General features: G+C 34.5%; 1 protein-coding gene across 1 annotated transcript in view; it reads right to left on the reverse strand.

The window, feature by feature from the left end:
* The window catches only part of TRHDE (thyrotropin releasing hormone degrading enzyme), a gene marked incomplete at its 5' end in the record, with an annotated part of 360848 nt that overhangs the window by 126860 nt on the left and 207687 nt on the right, over positions 1 to 26301 (reverse strand). Inside the window, 2 exons of the mRNA XM_084255346.1 lie at positions 17299 to 17412; positions 20704 to 20858. Of these exons, the coding sequence (XP_084111472.1) occupies positions 17299 to 17412; positions 20704 to 20858 (269 nt within the window). The remainder of the gene's footprint in view (positions 1 to 17298; positions 17413 to 20703; positions 20859 to 26301) is intronic.

A 26301-nucleotide genomic window follows, 5' to 3' on the forward strand; every position in this document is an offset into this window, starting at 1 on the left:
TCAAAACAGTAGACTCTAAGCTTCAACAGTGGTTAAAGCTAATTTGGACAGTGGGACACATAAGTGAAACTGACTAAGCTTTTCTTGCTTGTCCCTTCTGGAGGTTCAAGACTACATTTCAGTCTTAAATAACCATTTTAGTGAATTTTAATATAAGTGTGCTACTAAATTTTAGACTTTTTTGTGTTTCTTAGTTATTCACACATTTTATGTCTGATACCTTTTTAACTACTCATTTTCTCTCTCCCTGACACTCCCTTTCTCTCTCACTAGCACTAGTGTGCGTGCTCGCTCTCTCTCACACACACATACACAAATTTTCTGAAATAACTTTAAGATATCACAACAACAACAAAAAAATCACAACAAATAACAAAAGGCACTATAGCCATCAAAATAGAATATCCAAAGATATTATATATATATGCATTCAGAATAATAGACATAAAATGGAAATCAATAGGTGTTAATAATTCATAACCATAAAGTAGGGAAAAGTGTGAGACTTCTATTCTCTGAATGTTGAAACATTAGTATTCTGCTTTAACAGAAGCTGATTTGTCACATTAGAAATAAAGTGTAAAGGAAAAGTATTTCTTTGTTGTTTTGTTTTAAGCCTGCTTTAAAGAACCAGCTTGGATCTTGTTGACAAAAATGTTGGCTGTCATTAGTCCTGCTGACCTCCTGCTTTCACTAAGGGAGGAGGAAAAGAAAAAAAGTTGCAAGAAGTAACAAGAACTAAATAGCCCCTAGATAGTGGAGACCTGAAAAGTATCTTCACAGAGATTAAAGACTGCAAAGTTTAAACTGCTCTAGCTAATTTGAACTCATGCTCAGAGTCAACTAGTATTGAACCAGGAGATGAACAGGGTGCATGAAATTATAACTCATTCAGTTACAGCACCCTGTTCATGTGCAAAAGCCAGTACAATCAGCAAAATGAGGAACTTTAAAATCTGTTGAAAGAAGACTGATGTTAATAGTAACAACAAATCCTACCACTCTGATATATACACTTCTTAAATTTGCTACATGTGTACTTACATTTAAAACAGTCCCAGTAACATTTAATATAATATTTTGTAGTGTACTATTTTCAAAATTATATTGAATTTGAGTTTTTGAAAATAGTGCAAAGGTTTTTCAGAGTTAAGTGTGCATAAATGTACAGCATTGATAATAATAAATGTAAAAGAAAAAATCCATTTGTTTAAACAAATATGAATCAAATTTCTACTCTATGCCAGAGTAATGTTGTTCTCTGGGAATAAATATGTAACTCATCCCTAGTCCCTAACCTTAAAGAACTCAAAAGTATAAGATAAACAGGTCACTGTACTATAATATGATGGATGTTATACAACACAGAGAATGAGATGATTAATTAGTTCAGAAAAGGCTTCACAGAAGAAGTGACATTAAAGTGGGCTGTTGAAGAATGAAGGGTTACTTGGATGAATGAGGGAAGTAGCTTAAAAAAAAGGGCAAATCCAGATGGAGGAAACATGAAAAAAAAGCTGCTTTTTGAATTGCTAGTAGACTAAACAGTTTGCTCTTAATAAATAGGCAGTAACAGGCATAATAACATAATAGAAGCCATAATTTGGAAAAATTAACCTATCTGTGGAATACAGTGTGGCTTGATATATGTACAGATGAGGGCCAGGACCTGACTATTATACTAAATGGAGACTTGGGGACCCTGTATTAGAACAAAGTGTGGCTGAAGGACTCTTGTATCTGAGAAAGATTTTCAATGAACAATTACCCAACATTGATGCCCTGGATGTCTTGGTCTCCTTAGTGGATAATAGAGAGGAAATGCCAAAAAATAACTATCAGATGACTTGATAAAATTTTAAAAAGTCTCTTGACCTAAAATTAAGAAAAAGTGGTTATCGCTTCTCGGCCTTTTGGCTAAGATCAAGTGAAGAAAAAGTGGGAGGAGCAGTTGACAGAAATGAAAAAAATGGAGAAAAGTTTCATTTGAAAGGCAAGCTAGAAAGATCAGTTTCAGAGAAGTTATGGGGAATGTAACTGTGAACACACAACAAAGCAATATGCTACAGAAAGTAAAAGTCTGACTTGAAAATAAGGAACAGGGCTTCCCTGGTGGCACAGAGGGTTGAGCGCAGTGCTGTGAAGCTGTCTTCAGCCTCTGCAGCTTGGGTTCAATTCCCGGCCGGCCAGGGAGACTCCCACATGGCGTGGCAGACTTCTCCTGTCGTGCCCGTGCCCGCTGCTCCCCTCAGCAGTGCATTTTGGTCCTTCTGCCTGTTCTGCTTTCTGCTCTGTCTTTATTGAATCCTCTCACCCTCCCGCACCTCTGGCCTGTACCCTACCTCTTGTATAAAAATAAATAAATCTTTATTAAAAAAAAAAAAACAAGGAACAAGTGCTGAGCAACTTTTAATAATATGTTGTAACTATTAGAAACATAAATGAAGTCTCAAAGAATCCTCTCTTTTTATTGTTTCTTACAGCATTATTAGTACCTTATATATTCATCTTGAACAATATATGTGAAGGGAATTATGAATAATTCTTATCACAGCATTAGATACACCTGAGAAATTATATTCCTTAATGTTTTAAAGCCGCTTCTGCCTGGACCTGTCAAGATCTGAAGGGTTAAAGATAGTCTAGCAATAGTCATGTTAATGAGTGAAAAAGCAGGAAGTACTACTGAAAAGTGGGGATATCAGCCAGTTCCTGTAAGAAGACTGACAATGCCAGGCAGACACTGACTGTGATCACCGGAAAAGAAAGGGAAAAAAAATCAAAGAATAATCTCAATTGAGATCAGAGAAAGTCAAACACATCAAACTAGACAAAGAAGATGCGAGCCAAGCCTGAGCCAATTCAAATAGTGGTGCGGTATTCACAGACGGGAAAAGAACAGAGAAAACCCATGTCTCAGGCAGGCATGGGTTACACTGCAGCAGCCACGAGGACTAAATTTTCTAAGAGGATGGATTTAAGCATAAAGAGTTCTTTGGATTTTTGTGGAGAAATAGGCACACTGCAAAAGTTGGTGAAGAAGCCCTGGACTAGAAGTAAAGTATCTGCCATTCATTAACTGTATGACTTTGAGCAGGTTGTTCAATCTTCTCAGTCTCCAGCAACCTCATTTGCAAACATGTGTGGTTGTGAAGGTGAAAGAATTTTTCTACATATATTTATTGAGCACCTGCTGTATCCCAGATGGTATGAGTGGTTCTGGAGATAAAGAGATACAAAGACACAACCTGACCTTCAAAGATTTTATAATAGTGGGAGAGAAAAAAATGAAAACAAATATTAAACCACCACCTGCTATATGTAAAAATGGAAGCAAGTGTCGGATTTAGTGTGATTTGTTCTGCCAGGAGAGGAAAATCTTCTGAACTGATGGTTTGAGTTAAGGATGACTTGAGTTTTCTAGTAAGATATAGCAGAAAAGGGCATTTTGGACAGAAAGATTATCTGGGAAAAGTCATAGAGCTCTGAAACAGCATGGTCTGTTGGGGGGATAAACAGAATTTTATGTGGCAGAAGGCAGGGAGGATAATGGGATAAATGATTAGTGATTATCACAGAGAGATAAACAAGAACAAAATCATCAAGGATCCTCCCTGGCAAATTAGGAAGCTACAATTAAGAGGTGACATCATCAGATCTACATTTAGAGAGAGAATTATGAATAAACAGTGGAAAGTGGACTAGAGTTAGGAGTAACCAGAACCAAAAATAGGGCATTACTGCATATTCCTACACAAGTAGCATACAATATGGACTTTATTTTTGTGATAGGAATATTGTACCAATTATTTCTCTAAAGCTTAGTTCAATTTTTTGAGTACCAGTGTTGATCCAATGACGTACTTACTCTAGAATTCCAAAATGTCTTCCTTAAATGTAGATATGTACGTAAATACAGACACAGACATAGATATATGTAGATTCAGGTACAAGATATCGAAATAGATACAGATATTTCATTTGGTCATTATTTTGATGTGAAACAATGTTTTATTCCAGTTTTTAGTAATGTAATATTCAGTTGAAGATAGAAAAAGGCACTTTTTTTATTCTATGGAGTCAAATCAATAAGAATGAAAATAATTTGAATGACATAACCTAATTCCATGCACATTTGCCGAATGCTTCATGGATGGATGTTTTCTGTTAGCCACTGGGGAAACAAACACAAATGGGACACAATTCCTGACTCTAAGCAACTCCCATTAAAAGGGATGCAGTACATGGACAATTAGTTAATGTCATTCAATGGGCAATGTATTGTGGCATAAAAATGTACTATGAGAGTAGAAAGGAGAGGGAAAAATATGGGTAAAAATACATTCACTGTCTGTGACCATGTTGATTCAACCTCAATTGATCTATCATAAAGAGAAGAGATACACTATAATGTATAACTTATGTTTCACCTCTCCAAAAATCTATACAACAAGTGAAATCTATACTACAAGAGATAAAGGTTGTTAAGATTTCATAGTTTTAACAAAATGCTACATAAATCATTACTGATCTGAACCCCTTTTTCAAATTACTCACACAAGAGTAGAAAAGGGGTATAGGTATAGCTAATATTGCATGAGTTGGCTTTTTTACTTCTCCATGATTTATTGAAATCAGGTCAAAAGTTAAAGCTGAGAAATGTGATCAAGAATATAAACAAGAAAGGTGAGTCTATTGGAGAAAAATATTCATCATGTTTCATTTATGTGACATGGTGTCTAACATAAAGTCAAACTTATGTCAACACCCATAGATACAGTAGGTATTAAAGAATAATGATAGGGCCTCCCTGGTAGCGCAGGTGTTTGAGTGCTGCACAGTGAAGCTGTCTATAGCTTCTGTAGCATGGGTTCGATCCTGGCCAGCCAGTGAGAATCCCACATGGCACAGCAGACCTTTCCTGTCTAGCCCTCTGCTCCCCTCAGCAGTGTATTTTGTCAGTCTGCCTGTTCTGTTCCCCACTCTGGTGACTCCTCTCACCCTCCCATGCATCTGGCCTGTACCCAGGTTCTTGTATAAATAAATAAATCTTTAAAAAAAAAGAATGATAAAAATAATCATTATTGACACCTAAAATGAAACAAATACTATACTAAATACTTCTCCAGTTTATTTGTCCACATAATCTTTTAAAGAACATGGTACAATAATTTAAGTGGATCTCTATTGATAAGACAGCATTGTATGATTGCACACAAGCATTACAATAGGTAGGTGAAATGTGCTTTATATATTCTTATTTAACTATCAACCACAGTTCATCCACTACCCTCAAAATATAACTAAAAATAGCAATTGTAGTTCTGTACGAATATCTTGGATGATTTTATAAGCCTCTCATAATCCCAAATAACTCTTTGCACAGGTTCTCATGAACAGCTATATTCGTAAGCCTGATTAATACAGAGGGAGTAGGTTAAACTGGGAGTCTCTTCAATAACTACATCCGTCAGTTGCCTTATGTATTGTTAGTAACATTCAAGCTGAATGTGTCATGTCTCATATTATCCAAGATGTGCTACAGCCAAGAGAAAATGCTAAGATGGAATGCAAAAAGTACTGCCTTATATACAAATTCTGAACCGTCTGCAGTTACTCAGAAACATTAAAGATAAAGCAATAATGATACAATTAAAGTTACCATCAATCACTAGCATTTTCATTAATTATGATAATTCTGGGTCTGGGTCATGTTGAACAATCACAAAAAAAAGATTCAAACACTGTCAATCACAGTCTTGAACAGGTTGTCTAATTATATATCTCATTCTGATTTTAGCAGCCCCCAAAATCAGTGTGAACAATTACCATATGTCATGTGCTTTCATATATCCTTTACAAATATTCATATCATTTAACTTCCCTGTATTTTACAGGGTTTCTATACACTATTCCCTCTGTTTTCCTCCACACACTTATCCTGTATAATATGAGATTTTTAATTTCAATATCCTATTTGGTTTAATAAATGAGTTCCTTATGCAGAGATAGAAACAATTATAATCTTACATAAATGGTCATTTCATGATTTTGTTAATTTTGAAACTTAAATTTATTATTGAACAGCTCATGTCTGCTATAATTTGGGTTAAATGCTGAAAAATGATGAAATAAGTAGTCCCAAACTTGATGAAGCATATTATTTAATGGAGGAAATTTACTTCCCATCCTATGCTAGTTAACATGTACTAATTCCCACTTTTCTAGAAGTCACTTCAGGATCCTCTATGTGGATTGTAAGCTGCTGAAAGACAATAGTTTCTTCATCTTTTCAATAACCCTATCTCTCCTTCAGTGGTAAGAACATTTTCCTCAATCCCCAAACTTAATTTTTTTTGATAAACTGATAAGACACATAACGTTAAATTTGCTAATTGTTCTTGATACATCTTTCTACATTCCTCATGAGAAATCTCTAACATTTTGCAGACACAGAAGATAAGCTAATAAAGGCACTATATAATACTTGTTTCATAAACTGACAAATAATTTTAAGCAGAATTCAATTTCTGGAAACTTTCTTATACTATTCAGGTCTAGAAAAATTCCAGTAGTAAACTATACAACTCCCAGAAGGTGACTAAGTGGCTAATTTATTTTATATAATTTTAATTTATCAATAAGTAATAATTCAAATGGGCTTAATTCTGTAACAGGAGTCTTTTTAATTTGATGAGTGGTATTTATTAAATAACATATTTTATACTTTGGTGAGTAGTATTTAGTAAATAACATATTTTGTACTTTAATGATTAAATGATTTAGTGATATCAATATCCTAGCCTGATAAAACTTTATACTTTGTTGCCAGATCATAGAAATACGTATCTTTTTAATGAAAATACATATTTTTCAAAATTTGAAAGATTTCAGAATACACACAAACAACTCCACATAGATTAAGGCACATAGATTAAGGCCCAGGAAGTTAGCCAATTCCAAAGAAGTTCCATGTTTTTTCTTAATACTTATTATTGTATTTTAAACTAAGTTACCATAATATTTATAATTTAATTGTACAAATAGTAGAGAAATTCTTCACAATTCAGAATTCAAAATCTAGACTAACAATATGTTTATAAAGTTCAAAATATTAAAATATTAGTATTTCATAGTCATTCAGAAATGGAATAGATGTGCTAAAAATATGTTATTCTCACTATACTCCATTGAAAAGCAATTATTGGATCCCAAAAATAATATCATTATACTTAAGTACTTAATAATAGCAATTATATCTAAGAATAAAAATTTCTCTGATTCCTAAAACTGTTCTGTGACAAAAACAACACAGGTTTTTCATTTATATTTTGAAGATGGAGAAACAAGCTCACACAATTAGAAAATGAGAGGAAAAATTTAATTCATGAGATAGGTAGAAGAGAATTAATCATTCTAAGCTATAAAGTAACATTCTGAAAAATTTTAAATAATTGATTAAAAATATTGTGAGACTTTGCAGACATTGGTGTTTGCTATTCATCCAAGTGTTGCCCAACTATAATAGAGAAACTAGCAAAAAGTTTGCATCCAATAAATGTTTGCTAATTAATAAAAGTTAGTGAGTCAATATGGGTTAATTCCTAAAAATATTTGGTCAACTAGGACCAAGAATGCCAGCAAAATGCTTAGCAACAAACAAAAAATATATAATTTTACTGTGAGAAATTAGATTATTTCCAGGCCTGTGAGGTGACATGAATTTTTAGCTCTGTAAAGAAGCCAAGGATTCCCACAAATGCTTCTTACTCTCTTAAAAGTATAGCAACAAACTTTGTTTTGAGTATTTATTTTAATTAGTCATCTTCAATAATATAGTGTGTTTCAAATCCTTCAAGTGGGGCCAATCTTGTAAACAGTTAGAATGTAATCAATGCCAAGTTTTACTCTAAAGAAGCACTCACCCTAACTTTATCTTTTAATCAGACAACAAGAAATATTTAGATGACAATATCCCACCATACTCCAACCCATTACAGCCAAAAGAACAAAGATATTCTTTTTTTCCCAATAATTATCTTCCAAGCAAAGCTATGAATTTTAGAGAAAGAGCAGAGCTCAAAAGCAGAACTTACTAGAGCAGAAAGATACTCACACTCTAAAGGAAAAGAAGTGGCCATTGTTACTAGGTAATTCTGCATAAATATTAGAGAAATGTTTGAGTCACATAACAATGAGGTTTAAATGTCCTTAAAGTTTTATCATTTGGCTAATCCTCTGAGATTTACCATGCCAAATTTTGTCATCCAAATATATCTATGAACAGTCTGATTGAGGTTATGGCTCTGAGTTTTTTACATACTCCATAAATAAACAGCTTCTGACAGAGGTATAGCTGGTCTACTGGAAGCCAAAATAAATCTTAAATTCATCCACTCCTATTAACTGAAACCACTACATTGAAGGTAAAATACAGAAAATATAAGAAACTGATATGTAGTATTTAAATGCTAATATCATGAAGTTTATTTCATTGACTAAATAAATATAGAAATCAGCACAAAGAGTGGCTTGTTTTAGGTGTTTGGTAATTCTGTAAATGAACTAGTAGAATTATGAAATACCTGAATGAATGGGATGTCACATAAGTGGCAGCATCCAGTTATGCTACTTTATATACAAGTTTACTATCAATACTGTTCAAGAAAGGTATCAATGGACTATAAGATCTGGAGAAGAGAAAAAATGATCAAAGAAATTAATTGGGCAAAGATGTATTTAAAGGGACTTCCTAGAAAAAGAAAATGTTCTCACAAACCTTCTATTTTAAAGATACATATGATGGAACTATGAAAGACGACACTCCAATTATTAGAGAAAAAAAAAACAACTTATAAACTGTTTTTAAACAGGCTTACATTATGTGAAGAGTAGACCCACAAATGCTATTCAACTAGTCTTCTACCCAAATTATCTTTTGGATACATGGCTGAGAAGAGCTGCCTGGTGGGCAGACTGCATGGTGATCTAGCCAATACCAGACTTCAGACTTGTAAACAAAATAATGGAGATGTGCCCTTTCAATATATCTAGCACAATATCTTACTCTATTTCACAGTGAATTAATATATGGAGTCTTTAGTGGTACACTATACATGCCACATAAGTATTATTACAAGTGTTACTGAAAGAATAGAAATTTAATCTTCATCGACCTCAAATTGTTTCATATCGCTCTTTTCCCCCTGCCTTTTCTTCACTAGAAGATTTTTTTTTAAGATTTATTTATGCATACAAGCACTGGGGGTACAGGCCAGAGATGTTGGGGAGGGGGCAGTGAGAGGATTCACCAGAGAGAGAGTTGCGAGCAGAACAGGCAGACTGACTGAAATACACTGCTGAGGGGAGCAGTGGGTGAGTCAGGAGAGGTCTGCTGCACCATGTGGGTTGCTCCCTGGCCGGGCATCGAACTCGTGCTACAGTGGCTGCAGATAGCTTCATAGGTTGCATCTTAACCCCTTGCGCCACCAGGGAGGCCCACAAGAAGCTCTTTTGCATTTATTTAAATTTATATCACTTGAACCTTTAACTGAATGAAAGAGCTTATTTGAAATGATTTCATTTAAATCACTATTTTTACTCATGACATTCTTGTCTAGTAACATCTGAACTTTTTAAAGTAATCTTGATGACAAAAAAAAATAAAGTCTCATAAAGTGTTGTGGATTGAAACAGTTACTCCTTGCTTTGATATGAGTTATATTCTAGTGTCTTTTAAACATATATCTGCCTGGCTAAGATGGAGTAATAATCAGAAAATTAATGAATTATTCTTCAGCTGCCCTTCTAGTGCCCTTTCACTTTTGCTTGTATTCATGGTAGAGGTTTTGCAAAGCAAATACTTGTTAACTGAGAAAATGCTGAAAATATCAGATGTTGAATAACTAATATTGGAAGGTAAACATTTTTACAGAGGTGATAAAAATGCTCAGATTAAATAGTGGTAAAATCTGCTGTAGCCAACAATATATATTTGAGAACAATGACACCTAACAGCAAATTGCACTATGTTAGTATAAATTTTCAGCACTATAAAATTTGCAGTTTATTAAGTGGCATTTGACAATTTCTAGCCAGCTGAAATATTTTGGTTACAAACTGTTCTTAATTGAAAACAGAAAGCATAGGTTGATATTTCCTACAATAGTCTAGATATAAGAAAAGATGACTTTGCATTACTGTTGGGCTCCAAGTTCAGTAAAAGTCTTCAACGTCAAATGTATCTAACTGTCAATTTATTGGTGGTTTTTGAAATTCCTAGAGAAATGTAGAAAGATCTTGACTCCATACAAAGCAGATTATGGTTCTTGGCAGAAATCCTTTATTCCAAAGGGAATACTCATTTATCTTTTCTCTCTGAGTTTAAAATATACAAAACCTAAAACACTTAGTATCTTTCTGAACAAGATGACTTTGCTTCAAAAAAAAAAAAATCATCCTTTAAGAACACATATGAAATTTCAACTTGCTTCTTTGTTTTACATTACAAAAATTCACCTAGAAAAAAATGTGAAGCAATGGGACTACAAAATCTCCCAGATATACTCTGAATGTATGGAAATCGATGTGAATATACATGAATACTAATGAATTATGTCTACTTTTTCTTACTTTTAAAAAATATTGTTCCTAAAGTCTGGTCTTCCATTTGAAGCAGTAAATGAAGCAGATTTACATTTTCTGAGACTTCACACACCTTAACGATATTCTAACTCTTCAAAAGCTTCCATTCCCACACAACTGTAAAACCTAGGACTTAATTCTTATAAAAGAAATATAAGTGTAAACAAAAGTATGAAAGTAGTGTTAACTATTGTTCAGTTGTAGCTTTAACCTCAAAATGCATTTGTGCTATAAAACTTTTAAACTAGTTAGTGGACTTCAAAAATTAACAAATGACTGTCCAGTTTTATTCATTATTTTGCTTCATGGATTTTTTTTAAAGATTTATTTATTTATTTATATAAGAACTGGAGTACAGTCAGAAGCGTGGGAGGGTGAGAGAATTCACCAGAGCGGGGAATAGAACAGACAGACCGACAAAATACACTGCTGAGGGGAGCAGCAGGTGCACCAGGAGAGGTCTGTGCACCATGTGGGACCCTCGCCAGCAGCTGGGGATCAAACCGGCGCTGTGGAGGCTGCGGGCAGCTTCGCAGCCCAGCACTCAACCGCTGCACCACCAGGGGAGGCCCTTCATGGATGTTCTTAATAAAGCTACTAGCACATCAAAAATATACTTTGGGAAAAAAACACTTTGGAAAAATACTTTGGAATTAGTCCTAAAATTAAAGAAAATATACAGTTTGCTACTGCACTAACTTCAGTGAAGGCTATTTTAACATGTTAGGGTGACAGGTACATTTCCTTTTCTAATTACTATTTTTTTCCTAGAAATTTTTAATATTCAGTCACTGTTGTTAGAACCCAAGTATCTGGCCTGCTTCTTAATACTTAGCTCCCTTTTGGATTATTCAAGTTTGTATACTCTGTCTTAGTCTAAACTTCAATGCATCAGGTAATGCACATCAGAACTCCTACCTCTGCTCAGAGTTCAGATCTGGCATACAATAATTTCCTTTATTAGCACTCACTGCTGTTCTTATCACTACTCTCACTTCCTCCTGGTGCTCTCCTTGTCTTTTTACAGGCCTATTTTTCCATTAATGTCCCAGACTTCTCTGATGGCTAATGCTAAGGAAAAAGCAACCCTTTTCCCCAAGAGGATTAAAGTATCCCAGTTCCTTTCAAATAAGAAAAAATATTTTTTCTGTTCTTAAAAAAAGTCTGTGTTTTTAACAGAAAGGAAAATTGCTTGCAGAGGGTAGAAGAAGAAAGATAGAGAAAGCACAAAGAGATCCCATTTGAAGACTGTGACCTTTCAGGAGACCCAATCGGGTTCTCCTACTTTCCTTCTAGTCTTGCAATGTAAATGTCACTTTTAAGTTAGTGGACAGGATCAAAAGGACCAGAGACCCTCGTGACTGACCCTAAGAAGCTTTCAAGTTTTTCCCATTTAATATGTGTCAGCCACTTAATAAAATATCACTGACCAGTTGAGAGCAACTGGATCACTTTCTAATTTACTGACATCTCAGGAGTAGAATAGTTCACGTGGATTTTGACCATAATAAACAATCAGAACTTTATGGAAAATCATGTGTATATATGCATACATTTATTTGGCATAAGACAAGGTTCTAAAAATATTTAATTATCAAATTACATTACCATATCACATATTAACATACAACATAATACTGACATATAACAACTTGATATGGATACATTCTATAAATTATATTGACATAAATATCAATATATATTACATAGAATATAAGTATACTATATTGAACTATATATTAACTAACTGAAAAGCATGTGAAAGCATTATTCCCTAGATATTAAATCAAGAATGAATCTGATAAATGAATAACTAAAAAAGTAAAATATTGAACAAAACTAATATTTTTTATTTTATATATTTTTACATAATTTTTCATTTTTGCACAATGTATGCATTTTCATCTTGGTTATAGTCCCCATACAATTCCCACACCCCTGTTTTGATACTACTCCCTTCTCCCTCCCCCTCCCACCACCACCCCGTAGTGTGTCTCTGGTTTATAGTTGCTTGTTGATTTTAATTTTTACTTTATTATAATTAGTCTTTTTCCTGGTCCATTATTTAGTTTTTTTATATTCCTGCTATGAGTGAGACCATTTTGAACTTTACTTTTCTACTTCCCCCTTTCTGAAGAGTATTTATTACTGCTTAGAATGATTAAGCAGTATGTCTTTATATTTAAATTGGGGGAAAAAATGAACTCAGTAAACTATTTCACTTCACCAATGATTTTCTTGACTCCTTTTTTGAATAAAAATAAAATAATTTAAAAAGTGGAGATAATTTTATTGCAATGCCTGTTGCATTTAGCAGGCAATTTTTACTAGAGCACATTAAGGTGATACTGAGTCTAGTGGCAGAATTAATTTTTACTATTTTAGTCCTGCCCATGATAGAGACAAATGAGAACATTTACCAAGGTTTTGGGTAATATACTTCGAGGTATCCAAAGCATTTAGTAAATGAAGTGTAGTTGCATGATTCTCCATTAGTAGTTATCTTTACATCTAGGCATGTGTTCTCAGAAAAATTTAGGGAGAATCCCCATTTTGCAGATTTTATCTGTGTATGAAGTTATTGTTGGATGAGATGCCTTTGCATCCCATTTCATTTAATAAAAGAATATATATCCATGTTTAATAATTCTCATGATAGGGGCCTCCCTGGTGGCATAGGGGTTAAGCACAGTGCTGTCAAGCTATCGCCAGCCACTGCAGCATGAGTTCGATCCCTGGCCAGCTAGGGAGCAACCCACATGGCACAGCAGAACTGTCCTGCCTCGTCCACTGCCCCCCTCAGCAATCTATTTCAGTATTTCTGCCTGTTCTGTTCCCTACTCTCTCTGGTGAGTCCTCTCAACCCTATACCTCTGGCCTACACCCTAGTTCTTGTATTCATAAATCTTTAAAAAAAATAATTCTCATGATAGTAAAACTTCTTCACAATGCTACATTCTGAAAACTAAAGAAAACACAATATAGATACAAATTATAATGAAAATATATGCTATATACAAAGTGATTATAATTTGCATTAGGTCTGTACAATGAGTTCTTCATTATAGCATTCTTTCCCTGTGTTAAAACTCTTTCATCATAGACTTCTTCAAATTAAATGATCAAAATTATTGAAGAATAACAGCTCAGTTGCATGTCTTGCCTTTTCTAATTTTTGAGGCAAAGATACAGTAAGATTTAATTTGACTGTCATCAATGGCATACTACGTGTTAATCCATCCAATAATGTCATTAACTGCCAATCTTGCTAAAATAACAACAACTAAAAGAATTACTTGCTCCATGAAATGTATTCTTAGCCTTGAGCTAAAGATGTTGTTTCTGATGATCTTGATACTTCTGTATAGTGAATGAGACATTATGTAAGCCTCACGTTCCTACAGACTATTCCACATTGCCAGTATAGATAAGAATTGATTGGCTGAGTATGAGTACAATTAGAAAAATTATAGAAATTATTTTGTAATCTATACATAGTTGATATAAATCGAAGGTATCAAAATAGATTACTCAGGTTGGAAATGTTAGGGCATCTATACATAAAATCAATGCACCTTTCTACTGGCACATTCATTTTCCAGATCCATGATGCCTACACACATTTATATAGTGGTTCATACATTTCCAAAGACCTCACAAGTTATTTTGTCTTCACAAAAATTATGTGAATTTACAAAGTCATTATAATTGCCACATTTTTCAAATGATAAGGATGAGTCAGAGAAGTGAAATGCCTTTCCGAGAATTAGAATTTCTTCTTTCAGTCCATTCCTGTGGGCTTACATCATGCTTCCTATAGAGGTACATGTAAAACTACATAACCTTAATCAGTTTGTTGGGGAACAAAACATCACGTTTTTTATTCCATGTAGCATTCCTAATATAAAAACTTATTACTTCTGTACCAGACTCTGGCTTTGAAAACACACACACATTCACACAACCTAAAATTTTACTAACAGATTAGCAGACTAAGCAAGTACACTGGCCTAAATCAAAACAACAGCTTCTTAAACAATGCTGTGTAATTCTGGGCTTCTTTATTGTGATTCCACAGGAGGAAGTCTGTCACAGTAATCTCCCTAGCAAATTGAAATTGTATTTCATTATTTGATGCTTGGTATCTAAAATGATAAGGGCATTGCTTTTGAGATTAGAGGCAAAAGAGTTCTTTACTCCTGATATGAGTATGACTTCTGTTTTTTCTATTTTAGGCAAAGCTTGAGCATAGCCCAAACCACATACTCCTAGGTGAGCTGCTGTGCATATCACAACAGTATGAGTTACTGCTGACACAGCCATCACTCTTGTTCTTTCTAGTATTTCTTTCACTCTTTTGCTGATGCCATTATGAAAAATAGTGCTGGCACAGCCTTACAGTCACTGAATAGCTTCCCTTACTTATATAGCTAACTTACCCTTAAAATTTTGTTTGCAAAGACAATATTTATGATATTTGAAGGGGCAATTTGTTTAGAGTTCCTTCTTATAGGTTTTATGAATTTATTTTGGTGAGACTCCATATACTAAAGAAGACAACAAAAAGAAAAACAATCAAAAATCACAAAGGACAGTCTTTACAATCTGAACTTAGATATCATAAGACTTTCCTTCCACACTAGCACCTAATTAATTATGGAGTTTATTTTTTCATTTGGCATTTAATAAGGTGAACCTTCTATGTCACTGTACTTTTGTCATCATCAATTCTATTTCTTAATTATAAAATATGAATTTAAAAGCAATGAAAGCTTTTATCTTACTACCCTAAGGCTTTTTTACACTTCCAGTATAATATATATTAAGGACAGTCTCAGATGTGTACATTCTATGTTCATTTTCAAAACCTCTTCAAAAATGTTCTCTATAAGGTCTACATTTATAACTCAACTGATAAAATGATGAAAGAAGGTAAAAAATTATTCAAAAACAAAACCTAGGATAAGGACATTGAAACTTTAGGACATATGGCCATGCTAAAACTATCAAAAGATGTCAGTTTTCACCCCATGTATAATTCTATTGATTATTTTTAATCCAAGATGTATTTTTCATAATGATGAATATGAAGGATTTTGTCATGTGTAGCTGAATGAACTAAAAAAAAAAAAAACCTTACCTAGATGAGTAAGATGTCACCTGTAATAAAGTCTTAACATTAAAACATAATGAAATTATAAATCAGTAATAATCCACAGCATAATGAAAATTTTAAACAAAGTTGGTTGAAAGTCTTCTAAAAACCAAAAGATACTTTTGGAAATGCTTTGCTAACCTTAAGATTTGCACTTTAAATTTTCACTTCCATTAAAAATATTTCAAATAATGTATTGGTTATTTTCCTTCAAATTTCTTTAAGGATTTTTAAAATAAATTTCAATGCTACAATTAAACAGCACAAGTAATAATTTAAACATATCATCATATATACCAGATACCAAATATATATATACCAGATACCATCATATATACCAGATACCATCATATATACTAGATACCAAAGTCTAAGTAAAATTATCTCATACATCTGTGCAAATGAACCATGTTGCCTTTATAAAAACAGTTTTGCCTAGGCAAAATTGCATGAGTATAATTAACAAATTGATATGTTATTAGTATTATAACATTTCTTTTATGAGTGATGTAAGTTCACATTTGTTGCTCAGCAGAAGTTGGTAGAATTTGTAGTAGAGAAGTTATAGCATGACTTACAGTGACATTCATTCATATTCCACCTTGTTTAGGTACACTTTGAGTCATATTTACAATCATGACAGACACTTTGATTAGGAAACTAGTAATCATTAAACAACAAAAAAGAATAGTATAAAAACTGACATCTGTGCTATATCACAGGTGAATTTTGAGCTTCTGAAACTCGGTAAGTGTTGGTATTTTGTAATTTTTATGTAGCACTAGTTAAAATAAATTTAAACTTTGAGTGTGCCTTAGTTTCCATGTAATGATGGCACTATTACCTACTAATTAATGAAAGCTTATAGAATTGAAATATTTAAGACATATAAAATAACAACCTCCCACCACAGAATGTTCTAGAGCATCAATGCTTCCAGAACAGCAAACCCTAGTTCAGGTACAAACATACACAATTATGTCCCTAGAGGATGGATATATAAGGTGCCCAGCTCTTCTGAAAGTTAATGACCTCTTATCAAGTCATTTAATCTTAATGTATATCTGCAACAATAATTCATCAAATATTTCAGCTAATTTTTGTTTTATCACTCTGAAGAAAAAGTTCTCATTTTTCTCTATGTAGAAATAGCCTATACATTTGAAATATTACCTATTGATCACTGTCATATTCTCTATTTTAAATGATAATTTGTCTTTGCTATCAAAAAATTCAATCTATATATTTCCATTTAGAAAAAAATTTGTAGCATTTTGAAATCAATGCATAAGAAAGCTGAATCTATTTTGTTCTAATAAGTAAAAAAGAACTCTTAGAATACCACCATTTAAATGTTTAGTTACTTTTCCTTTATTGGACATTTGATTTTATTTCATATGTCAGTTGGTATTTTCAGTCACTTCTGATAATAAAAACCAATATAACACCAAGCACCCTTTGACTGGGAGTTACCAACAATGAAAGAAAAGTGGACTTACCATGTTCCAGCCAGGATAGAGGTAGTCTGTACCAACAAATTCAAAGTAGTGAGCAAAACCTTCCTTCAGCCACACATCTTCCCACCACACAGGAGTCACAAGGTCACCAAACCACTGCAGTGACAAAGTGAATGGACATTACATAAGATAAAATCTATACCATCATTATTTCACTGAAATTAAATGTATTAAAATATGATTATCATAACTGGAATTCATTCCCCAATTCATTGTGATCTTAAAACACATTGTGGCAGTACTATCAATGGACTCAACCACTTGGGTGACACCAGTTTCTTTATAAGTAAGTTCAGTCAAAAACAGAAGCAAAATGGTCAAGAACACAAAAAAGAATATTTAATGACAGCTGTCTTGAATTATTTGTAGGCCTATTATGTACAAATGGAAAAGGCTAATTTCTTGTGATTTAGCAACAAATCAGGGATAGTGGGTGGAAATCAAGGTTGGTAGATGCCTGCTGAAAATGCAAAAGAAACTACTGGAGTTAGATCGTCAAAGATGGAAATCAACAGCTGGAGAGGTAGTGACAGATTCATCAAAGCAGGCATGGACGCATCGGCTATTCAGAAGAGAAAATGGCTGGTTGGAAGAACTAAGGGCATTTAAATCTTAACTCGAAGATTTTATAATAAGGGTTTGGACCAAAAATACCTCTCAGTGTGATCATAAAAATTTGAGTTCCCATGCTCCCCATCCAAGGAAGGGTGGAGATGAACTGGGAGAAGTTGAAGAAGACATGGAATGGGATTTGGAAGAAACAGGAGGAAGCACATGGAACAGAGACATGTGAAGAAGTTCTGCTTGCTTCTTGGCCTTGGCCTTGTACCAAAGACTTGGGGACATGGAAGAAATACATGGGTAAAAAACAAAAGGGGAGACTGACAATGGCAGCCTTTAACTTGATTTGTACTTGGATTTTGCTTCTTTTACTCTGGACTTGCCTGGCCGCTTCTGCCCCTTTCCTATGGTTCCCTGCCAGAAGGTGCCTTAGACTTATAGCAAGTTTTTGGGCCCTAGTGATCCTGGTTCAGGCCAACCTTGTTTGACTAGGCATTTACTCATGAGAGAATAAGGTAACTTTGGGTGTTTTATTGGGAAACTATTATCCTTTCTTCTCTTTCTATGCACACTAATCTTACTAAAGTTCTTTCACACTAAGGAAAAAAAATACCTCTCAGATCTCTTCAGGAAAAATAATGTAATTTTTAATAAGTGTTTTGATTTGATCATGATACATTACTCTAAAATCTTTCATTCAATTCAGCAAAAGGTTAACAGTATTTTTTTTCATTAAAAATTTCATTTTAGGGCCTCCCCTGGTGGCGCAGTGGTTGAGCACTGGGCTGCAAAGCTGCCGGCAGCCTCTGCAGCACTGGTTCGTTCCCTGGCTGCCGGCGAGCATCCCACAAAAAAAAAAAAAAAAATTCATTTTCTATTCTAGAAACTATTGTAAAGACTTGGGATTCTATCACGAAGAGTCATATAATATTCTCTTCTCATGAAGTTGATAGTTTATTGGGGAGAAGCGGTGATGAGACAGGAAATAAAAAATAAGCAAATTAATACCAAAATTTCATGTCCTAATAAAATGTGCTAGGAATGGGAAAGGGGCACTTTAGACTGTAAAAGAAAAAAACAAAATCTCTTTAAGCAGGTGACATTTGAGCTCAGACTAGAGATGCGAAGGAACCAGTCATGGGAAAGCCTTGGGCGAGAAGATTCCAGGCAGATGTAAGTATCCTTCAGTGTGAAGACCCTAATGAGAATGAATGACTTAGTTAATAAAGGGAAGGAAAAACTAATAAGTATCAGATCAACTACAACTTTAGCAGCTGTAAAGAGGTTGGTAACCAAACACTTCAATATTAATAATATCACTTATGCAAGAGGATCTCTAATTAAAATAGAGACGAGGTAATTCTGAGTATGTTCCTGACTATAAAATAAGTGAGATTTAAAAGTTTTTATTCTTTACCAAAAACTCATGTTTTGCCTTTGAATTGAACCTTCTCTTAGGAATTGTGACTATAGGTGGAGAAAGAAATATAGAAAATAATTTATTAATGATAGCGGAAATGCATGTTTCTCCCACTTCTGGTTCCTTCCCCTATCTGTAGCCTAGCACTACTAAACTACAAGAAAGTACTCAGATTATGAAGCCAGTGAAGTCCAGTTCTCAAAACAATGATAACATCATTAATGTAAACTTATTTCAACAGAACCATAAATGTACCTCGTTTCTAAAAATGTTCAGAAAGGAAACTACTTTTGTCTCAAAGAATTATAGGTTTAGTTGGAAATTATTCTTTTCCCAGAGTAGGGGAGTCCTGATTATCTATGCCACGGATCCCTTTAGTCTCCAGGCAAGGAACACATGCCCAATCTGGCCAGGGTGACAGGTACAAACATCTAACAGGTTCACTGGAAAAGGTTGACATTTAGGTAAATGGTTACATGGCTTGGACTAAGTTGTCATTCACTATTCATGTATTAGCATTTAGCAGTGTCCCTTGTTTTCACAGACAGTATTTTCTATATTATTCTTAAGTTTTTGTGGCCTTCTAAAAAGCTTTTTGGAGTAATAATAAAGTCATTTTCTATGACAATGAGATTTCTGATGTTTGTACTTAAAATTTTCATAGTTACTGGTTACCAGGATGGGTATTGCTTTCTATTAGTATGAATGGTTATTTTCAGTTATTCTTTTCACTAGAATCAAGATTCAAATAAGTATTGCAAAATCTCTGTAATATTTTCCACTCTTTGCAAGAAAGCGCATAAAATCAAAATGAAATTAATTTTCTCTTAGCTTCACCACAAAGTTGGCTAATTTACATATGAATTTCTAAACATGCCAAGACAAAAAAATATCAATCATTTGAGAACAAAGAGTGTATTACTGAGTTAGTGAAAGACTTCCTAAGTGTCTGTGTGATGGGAAAAAGGGAATAACAAATTGATTTCAGCAAAAGCAAATTTTGACACGTACACAAAACTCAGCTGCATCTTGTAGCAATGCAATAAATCATTGCCATCGCCGCACTTACCATATACACACACCAATAATCACAAGAAAATAAAGCAAGTTTGACAAGGAATAGTGACTAGGTAGGCTTTCTGAAGAGGCTCAGAAGAGGTGGCAGTGTCATCTCCTCAACTAAACTGAATGACAGTTGTTTATTCAATGTGATCAGCGTGTACACTTTTGTTTGTGCTGTCATCAGAGAAAAATGACATATGCTCCAGAAAGAACTACACAGTGCTCTCTATATAATTGAAACTAATTGGGAGGATAATAATTTAGCTCCTAATCTAAGCATCTGAAATCATTCTACATTCTCACAAGTTTGCAATTATACTTACACCTGATCCTTTTTCTCATACCTGGTGACATATCTCATGAACAATGACCATGGTGACATCCAGCAAATAAGAAATAGATGAAACACTGGGATCCAGCAGTATTCTTTGTTCCACAAAAATACTTAGTCCCCAGTTCTCCATAGCAGCATACGGATGCTTAGGCACAGCTAAAAGATCTAGAAATAGAATAAAACAATTCCAAAGGCTTTAACAAAGATACCAGAGTCTAAATGCATATCCTAAAAAAGTCCAGAAATCCTAATTAGAAAGAATATTCTTAATTACTAGAAAGAATTTTTTGTTAGGTATTTTTTCCCTAAATTAAACTACCTGCCATTTCTACATGACAGCAGAAATATAGGCTATCACTATAAAGGCTGGCCATATCCATTCATCACAGTTCATTTTCAGACCCAATGCTGTAGGAGTCTGGAAGTATTGGCACCATAATTGATGGACCCCTCCTAATAAGTTTCAGAAAGTCAAGGAAACCAAATGCAGTAAGAATCCACAGAGTCAAAGGCATTGTACCGCTAATGAAAATATATTCAGCGCAATGCAGTGAACACTAGATTCTTACTTTTACCTCATTATTTTTCAAGAGAAAACATTTTGTATCAGCTAAAAGTGTGATGTGCCATTTTCTAATTTCTTAAACTCAAATGTATTTTTGACTGTTAAATATAAATGTTACCTATTTTCTCTATATATAATTTCTTATAGAGAAATTTTGGCTTATAGAGAAAAAAAATTGGCTTATAGAGAAAAATATTTGAGAGTGGATGTCATACCAAAATGAATTCTCGGGAAACCTGCAGGGTTTGGTTCTGGTCCTGCTTCTACCATTAATCTAGGTATATAACATTGGTAAATCATCTAATTTCTTCAGACTAAAACTCCCTCACCTATAAAACAAGGCTATTGGCCTTCATTATCACTAGAATTCCTTCCCGCTTCAAAAAACTATGATTAGAGAATTTTAAGATTAGTGTTTATTTTAAAGGTCATAGAGATATTACCAACTTCTGGTTAAAGTGACACAATAAGTTCATGCTTTGATGATCTCCCTCTGCCCTCAACACACAGTGATGATGAATAAAATATTAAAACAAAAAAAAAATAAAAAAACATCCCCAGGCTTGAAAATAAACCTCTCCATGGGCCAGAAATGGTACAGAAATGCAAAGTAGTGATTGCATGTGAAGCCATAGGCCTGCTGGGTTCTGGCTCCAGGAAAAGGCAGTGGCATCTGGGAATTGGCTCCAGCAGCATCTACAAAAGCCAAAGGGACGTAAGCCAAGCTGACTGCTTGATGCCAGGGGTTGAGGTAGGGTATGCATGTTCCTGAGAAGTGCTGAAAATAGCTAGTACTTATTGCTTCCTGAGAAAATTAGCAAGTGGTAGAGAAGGGATTTGAACCCAGGCAGTCTGGCTCCAGTATCTAGCTCTTAATCACACAGACATAGTGTTCCATCTCTGACCCAGAAGTTACAGCCTCCAATATAAACCCAGAGCAACTCCCTAGAATGCCAAGAAAAAATGGTATAATAATTTTCTCTACAGTATTGTTTGTAAGAGTGAAAAGGGAAAACTAAATGACTTTCATCATGATGATGGGCAAAGAACATGGGAGATAGCTATATAAATCAATAGTATAGAGCCTTGAAACAAATGATCTCCCCACTAAGTTCTAACATTGTTAAGATAAGCATGGATGATCTGAAAAACAACACTGAGAGAGCAAGTGAGGTATAAAACTCTTACCATATAGGTACTAAAAATACCATATGTTGTAAACAGATACTCAAATGCACACAAATACACAGATAGTAATGGCAAAATGCACATACAAACACAGATATTAGAGATGAACAACAATCCAAAATCATGATTGCTTCAAGGAAAAAAAGAAAATAAATGGAAGAGGGACAATATTTTAATTCCTGGACCCAATTTCAATGTATGTGTGTGGGGAGGGAGGCACATGAACAACACCTTCCTGGTGTTCAAGAATTGCATTAAATTCTGACACTATCTACTCATAAATAGCATCAGATTCCACAGGTTAAAGGTTCTATCCTACAAGACTGTCCACCCACCCACACCCTAGATTGTTACTACTGCTTCTGAATGCCAACTGTAAATCAGAGGTTTCTTCTTTGAGTCTACTAATTTGCCAGGGTGGATCACAGAGCTCAAAGAAACAAAGTACTTACTAGGCTGCTGGTTTATTATGAAAAGCAACCAGATTGAAGAATACCTAGAGTAAGCATCAGAAAGAGCACAGAGCATGCTCTGGAAGCATGCTATTCTGCCCACACTTCTCCATGTTTACCAACCCAGAAGCTCTCTAAATCCCATCTTGAGGTGTTTGATGGAGATTTTGATAAATAGGCATGACCAAAAACATCATTGGCCATTGACAATTGAACTCTATCTCCAGCCCCTCTTCTCACCCTGGACGTCAGGGACTTCTGAAAGTTTTACCCTAAAAGAGAAAAATCACTTGATTGGTTCCCCTGGCAATCAGCACCTTTCCTAGGCAGGTTCAAAAGTCACCTCATTAACATAATAAAATATACCTGGATTGCTCCCTACATTTTGGAAATTCCAAAGGTTTTGCAAGCTGTGAGCCAGAAGCTGTGGATGAAGACCCAATGACCAAATATTTATTTCTCATAACACAATAATGCAGACAGTTACATGAAGGATTTCAAATATGTCTTTAACATTAATTTTTTTGAAGGAGGTGATGGGTATATGGGTATTATTTGTAATATCACTGATTATTTTTTCTGTGCTTTAAATATTTTATAGTAAGAGAAAGGATAAAAGGAAAACAGTCTTATAATATTGTTGATCTCCATATATGCATGACTTAAACATTTCAGCATTTGCTGTGTCCTTAAGTCTGGAACTTCGAAATAAGTCAAACACGGTTTCTGTACCCACTACATTTTAGACTAAGAACAAGGACATGACAGTTTAACACAAAAAAGAAAATAAAAGCAAGTAAGTAAAGAATAAAATGTGCTGTGAAAAAGAACAAAACTGGATGGAGAGGTTCTTGAAAAGATGGTATTTAAGCTGGACTTCAAACAATAAATAGGATTTTACCAGGCAAAGTATTATAGGCATTCACTTATACAAAAGGATTTTTTGAGTGTCTCCTCTGCTCAATAAAAGCACTGTTGTATCTTCAAGTTCTTTTCTCCCTGCTTCATGTTGTTCCTACTCCTAATGTGGGTGTATGTAGGAAGATGAGGTCAATTAACAAGTAATAAATGAATGAAATGAATTTAGTAAATGATAAAAGCTACATATAAAATATGATAGAGTAAGACAGTGATTGACTGATGGGGTGGATGTAGTGTAGACAAGACAGGCCTCTCTAAAACAATCCCATTTCATCTGAAATGTGATTAATGGTAGAAACCAGCTGTTTGAGGAGCTGTGGGCAACAATGCCAGCCCCTATCAGAAAAGCATTGAACAAAGAGAAAGAAGATCAGGTTGGCTGAAGCATATAAAGGAAAGGAATGTTGGCTCAGAGAACTGGTACAAATTGCAAGCAAAGAACAAACAGACATACTCTACTTAAGGTTTTAACTTCAGACCTTCCCTAAATATGAATCAGGCAGTGGAACAATCTTGTGTCAACTCTGCCCGCCACCAGCAGGTGACAACAGCAGTAGGCCGTCTGGTATCATTTGCTTGTAGGAACACATTAATTTAGGAACAATTCCTTAGGATCAAATGTCTTGTAAAACAGAGGCACTTTGGTACGCTGGAGTTCTCCAAGAGTTGAGAAAGTAGTCAGGTCCCAAAGACTAAGTGAGATTATCAAATCACGCACTGGGACTTGGATTTGCTCAAATAGCTGAGATATCTCTGTCTCCTAACCTGGGTGAGATCACAGTCTGGGAGCTAGGGGCAGTTCTCTGACAGTCAAAGCCTGGCCAGCAGTGTAAGCAGATACAGGGAGGTGGCATATGAAGGTTGGTACCTAAGATATCGAGCAGTGGTGACCCCAGCAGACAACTGCTTTCATATTGGTTTCCAGAGGGCTGCAGGACAGAAGTCAGGCCTGGGTAGCAACCCATCAATCAGAAAAGTAATGAAACTAGATTCAGACAAAATGATTGGGATTATAAATTATAGGAGGCAGCTTCTCACACACAGACAAGCTTCATAATAAATATGGGGGACCATGCCTATGGAAGGGAAAAACTGATAAAATTAGATTATGCCATTATACCCATAATAACCTTATAATAAAGTACTGAAGAGAGTTACTCTTTCGAACAACTACTGAGAGATTTTGACTGTGTCTCTCTATTCTATATCTTCATAACTTAAGGAATCGCATGTGAGAGTTCTATGAATAAGAATACTTGCACAAAGCACATATCCATATAAAGCTGTGTACACAAAAATGTATAACAGTTTCACTTCCAATTGCCTAAAACTGGAAATAACTCTAATGTTTATCAGCAGGTCATTGAAAAGGGTAGTATATGCATGAAACAAAAAGCTATTTAGCACTAAAAAGAAATGAACCATTGATACATGAAGCAACATGGGTGAATCCCAAACAGCTGTACTGTGTAAATGTGTGTATGTGTGTCTGTGTATGTGTTTATGCACACACACATACACACACATTATGGTACTAGTCATTGATATAAAATTGGAGAAAATGCAAAGATCTATAATGGCAAAAAGCAGATCATCATCACTTAAGGACAGACATGGGGTTAAAAGATTGTAATAAAAAATTTTTGGTCTTGATAGATATGCTCATTATGGTGATGATTTTGTGGGAGTTGTACTTATCTTAAAGAATCAAATTGTATATTTTAAGTCTGTGCAGTTTCTGCATACCACTAGACATCAATGAGTTGTCTTAAAAAGTATCTTCAGTAAATGAAATATTCGTTTGTGTAACTTTAGAGGGATAAGATTTATTCACAATGAATTAAATTATTTTAATTTTTACAAAATAAATTTGTCACGAGGCTATATCCATTAAAATGTGCAACCATAACTCTTTAATATGCCTTGAAAACGGGAGTAAGAAAACTCAAATATTTCAGAATCTAATTTACTTGGAAATTCAAAGAAAATCCTGAGCAAAATTATGCAGGGTAGTCTGTTTTCAATTACTACAGTCCTAAAAATTATAGGCAGATAGCAAATATCCATGTAATAATAGAGAATGTGATTACTTAAATTAACATAAAAATCTGCCTTTTTGTATCTGCTCTATAATTTGCTATCTTTATTTTTTAAAAGATTTATTTATTTACGCATACAAAACTGGTGAGAGGATTCACCAGAGACAGAGTGGGGAACAGAACAGGCAGAATGACTGAAATACACTGCTGAAGGGAGCAGTGGCTGAGTCAGGAGAGGTCTGCTGCACCATGTGGGTAGCTGCCTGGCAAGGGATGGAACTCAAGCAGCAGAGGCTGCAGATAGCTTCACAGGTTGTGCTTAACCCCTTGCGCCACCAGGGGTGCCCTGCCTTCTATCTTTAACACTATATTGAAATACCTCTCTAAGATCAAAAAATCTCATGCAGATTTCTCAGTTCTTATTTTTTTGATATTGCTGAGAA

This window comes from Talpa europaea (assembly GCF_964194135.1).
Source record: "Talpa europaea genome assembly, chromosome: 15".
Classification (NCBI taxonomy): Eukaryota; Metazoa; Chordata; class Mammalia; order Eulipotyphla; family Talpidae; genus Talpa; species Talpa europaea.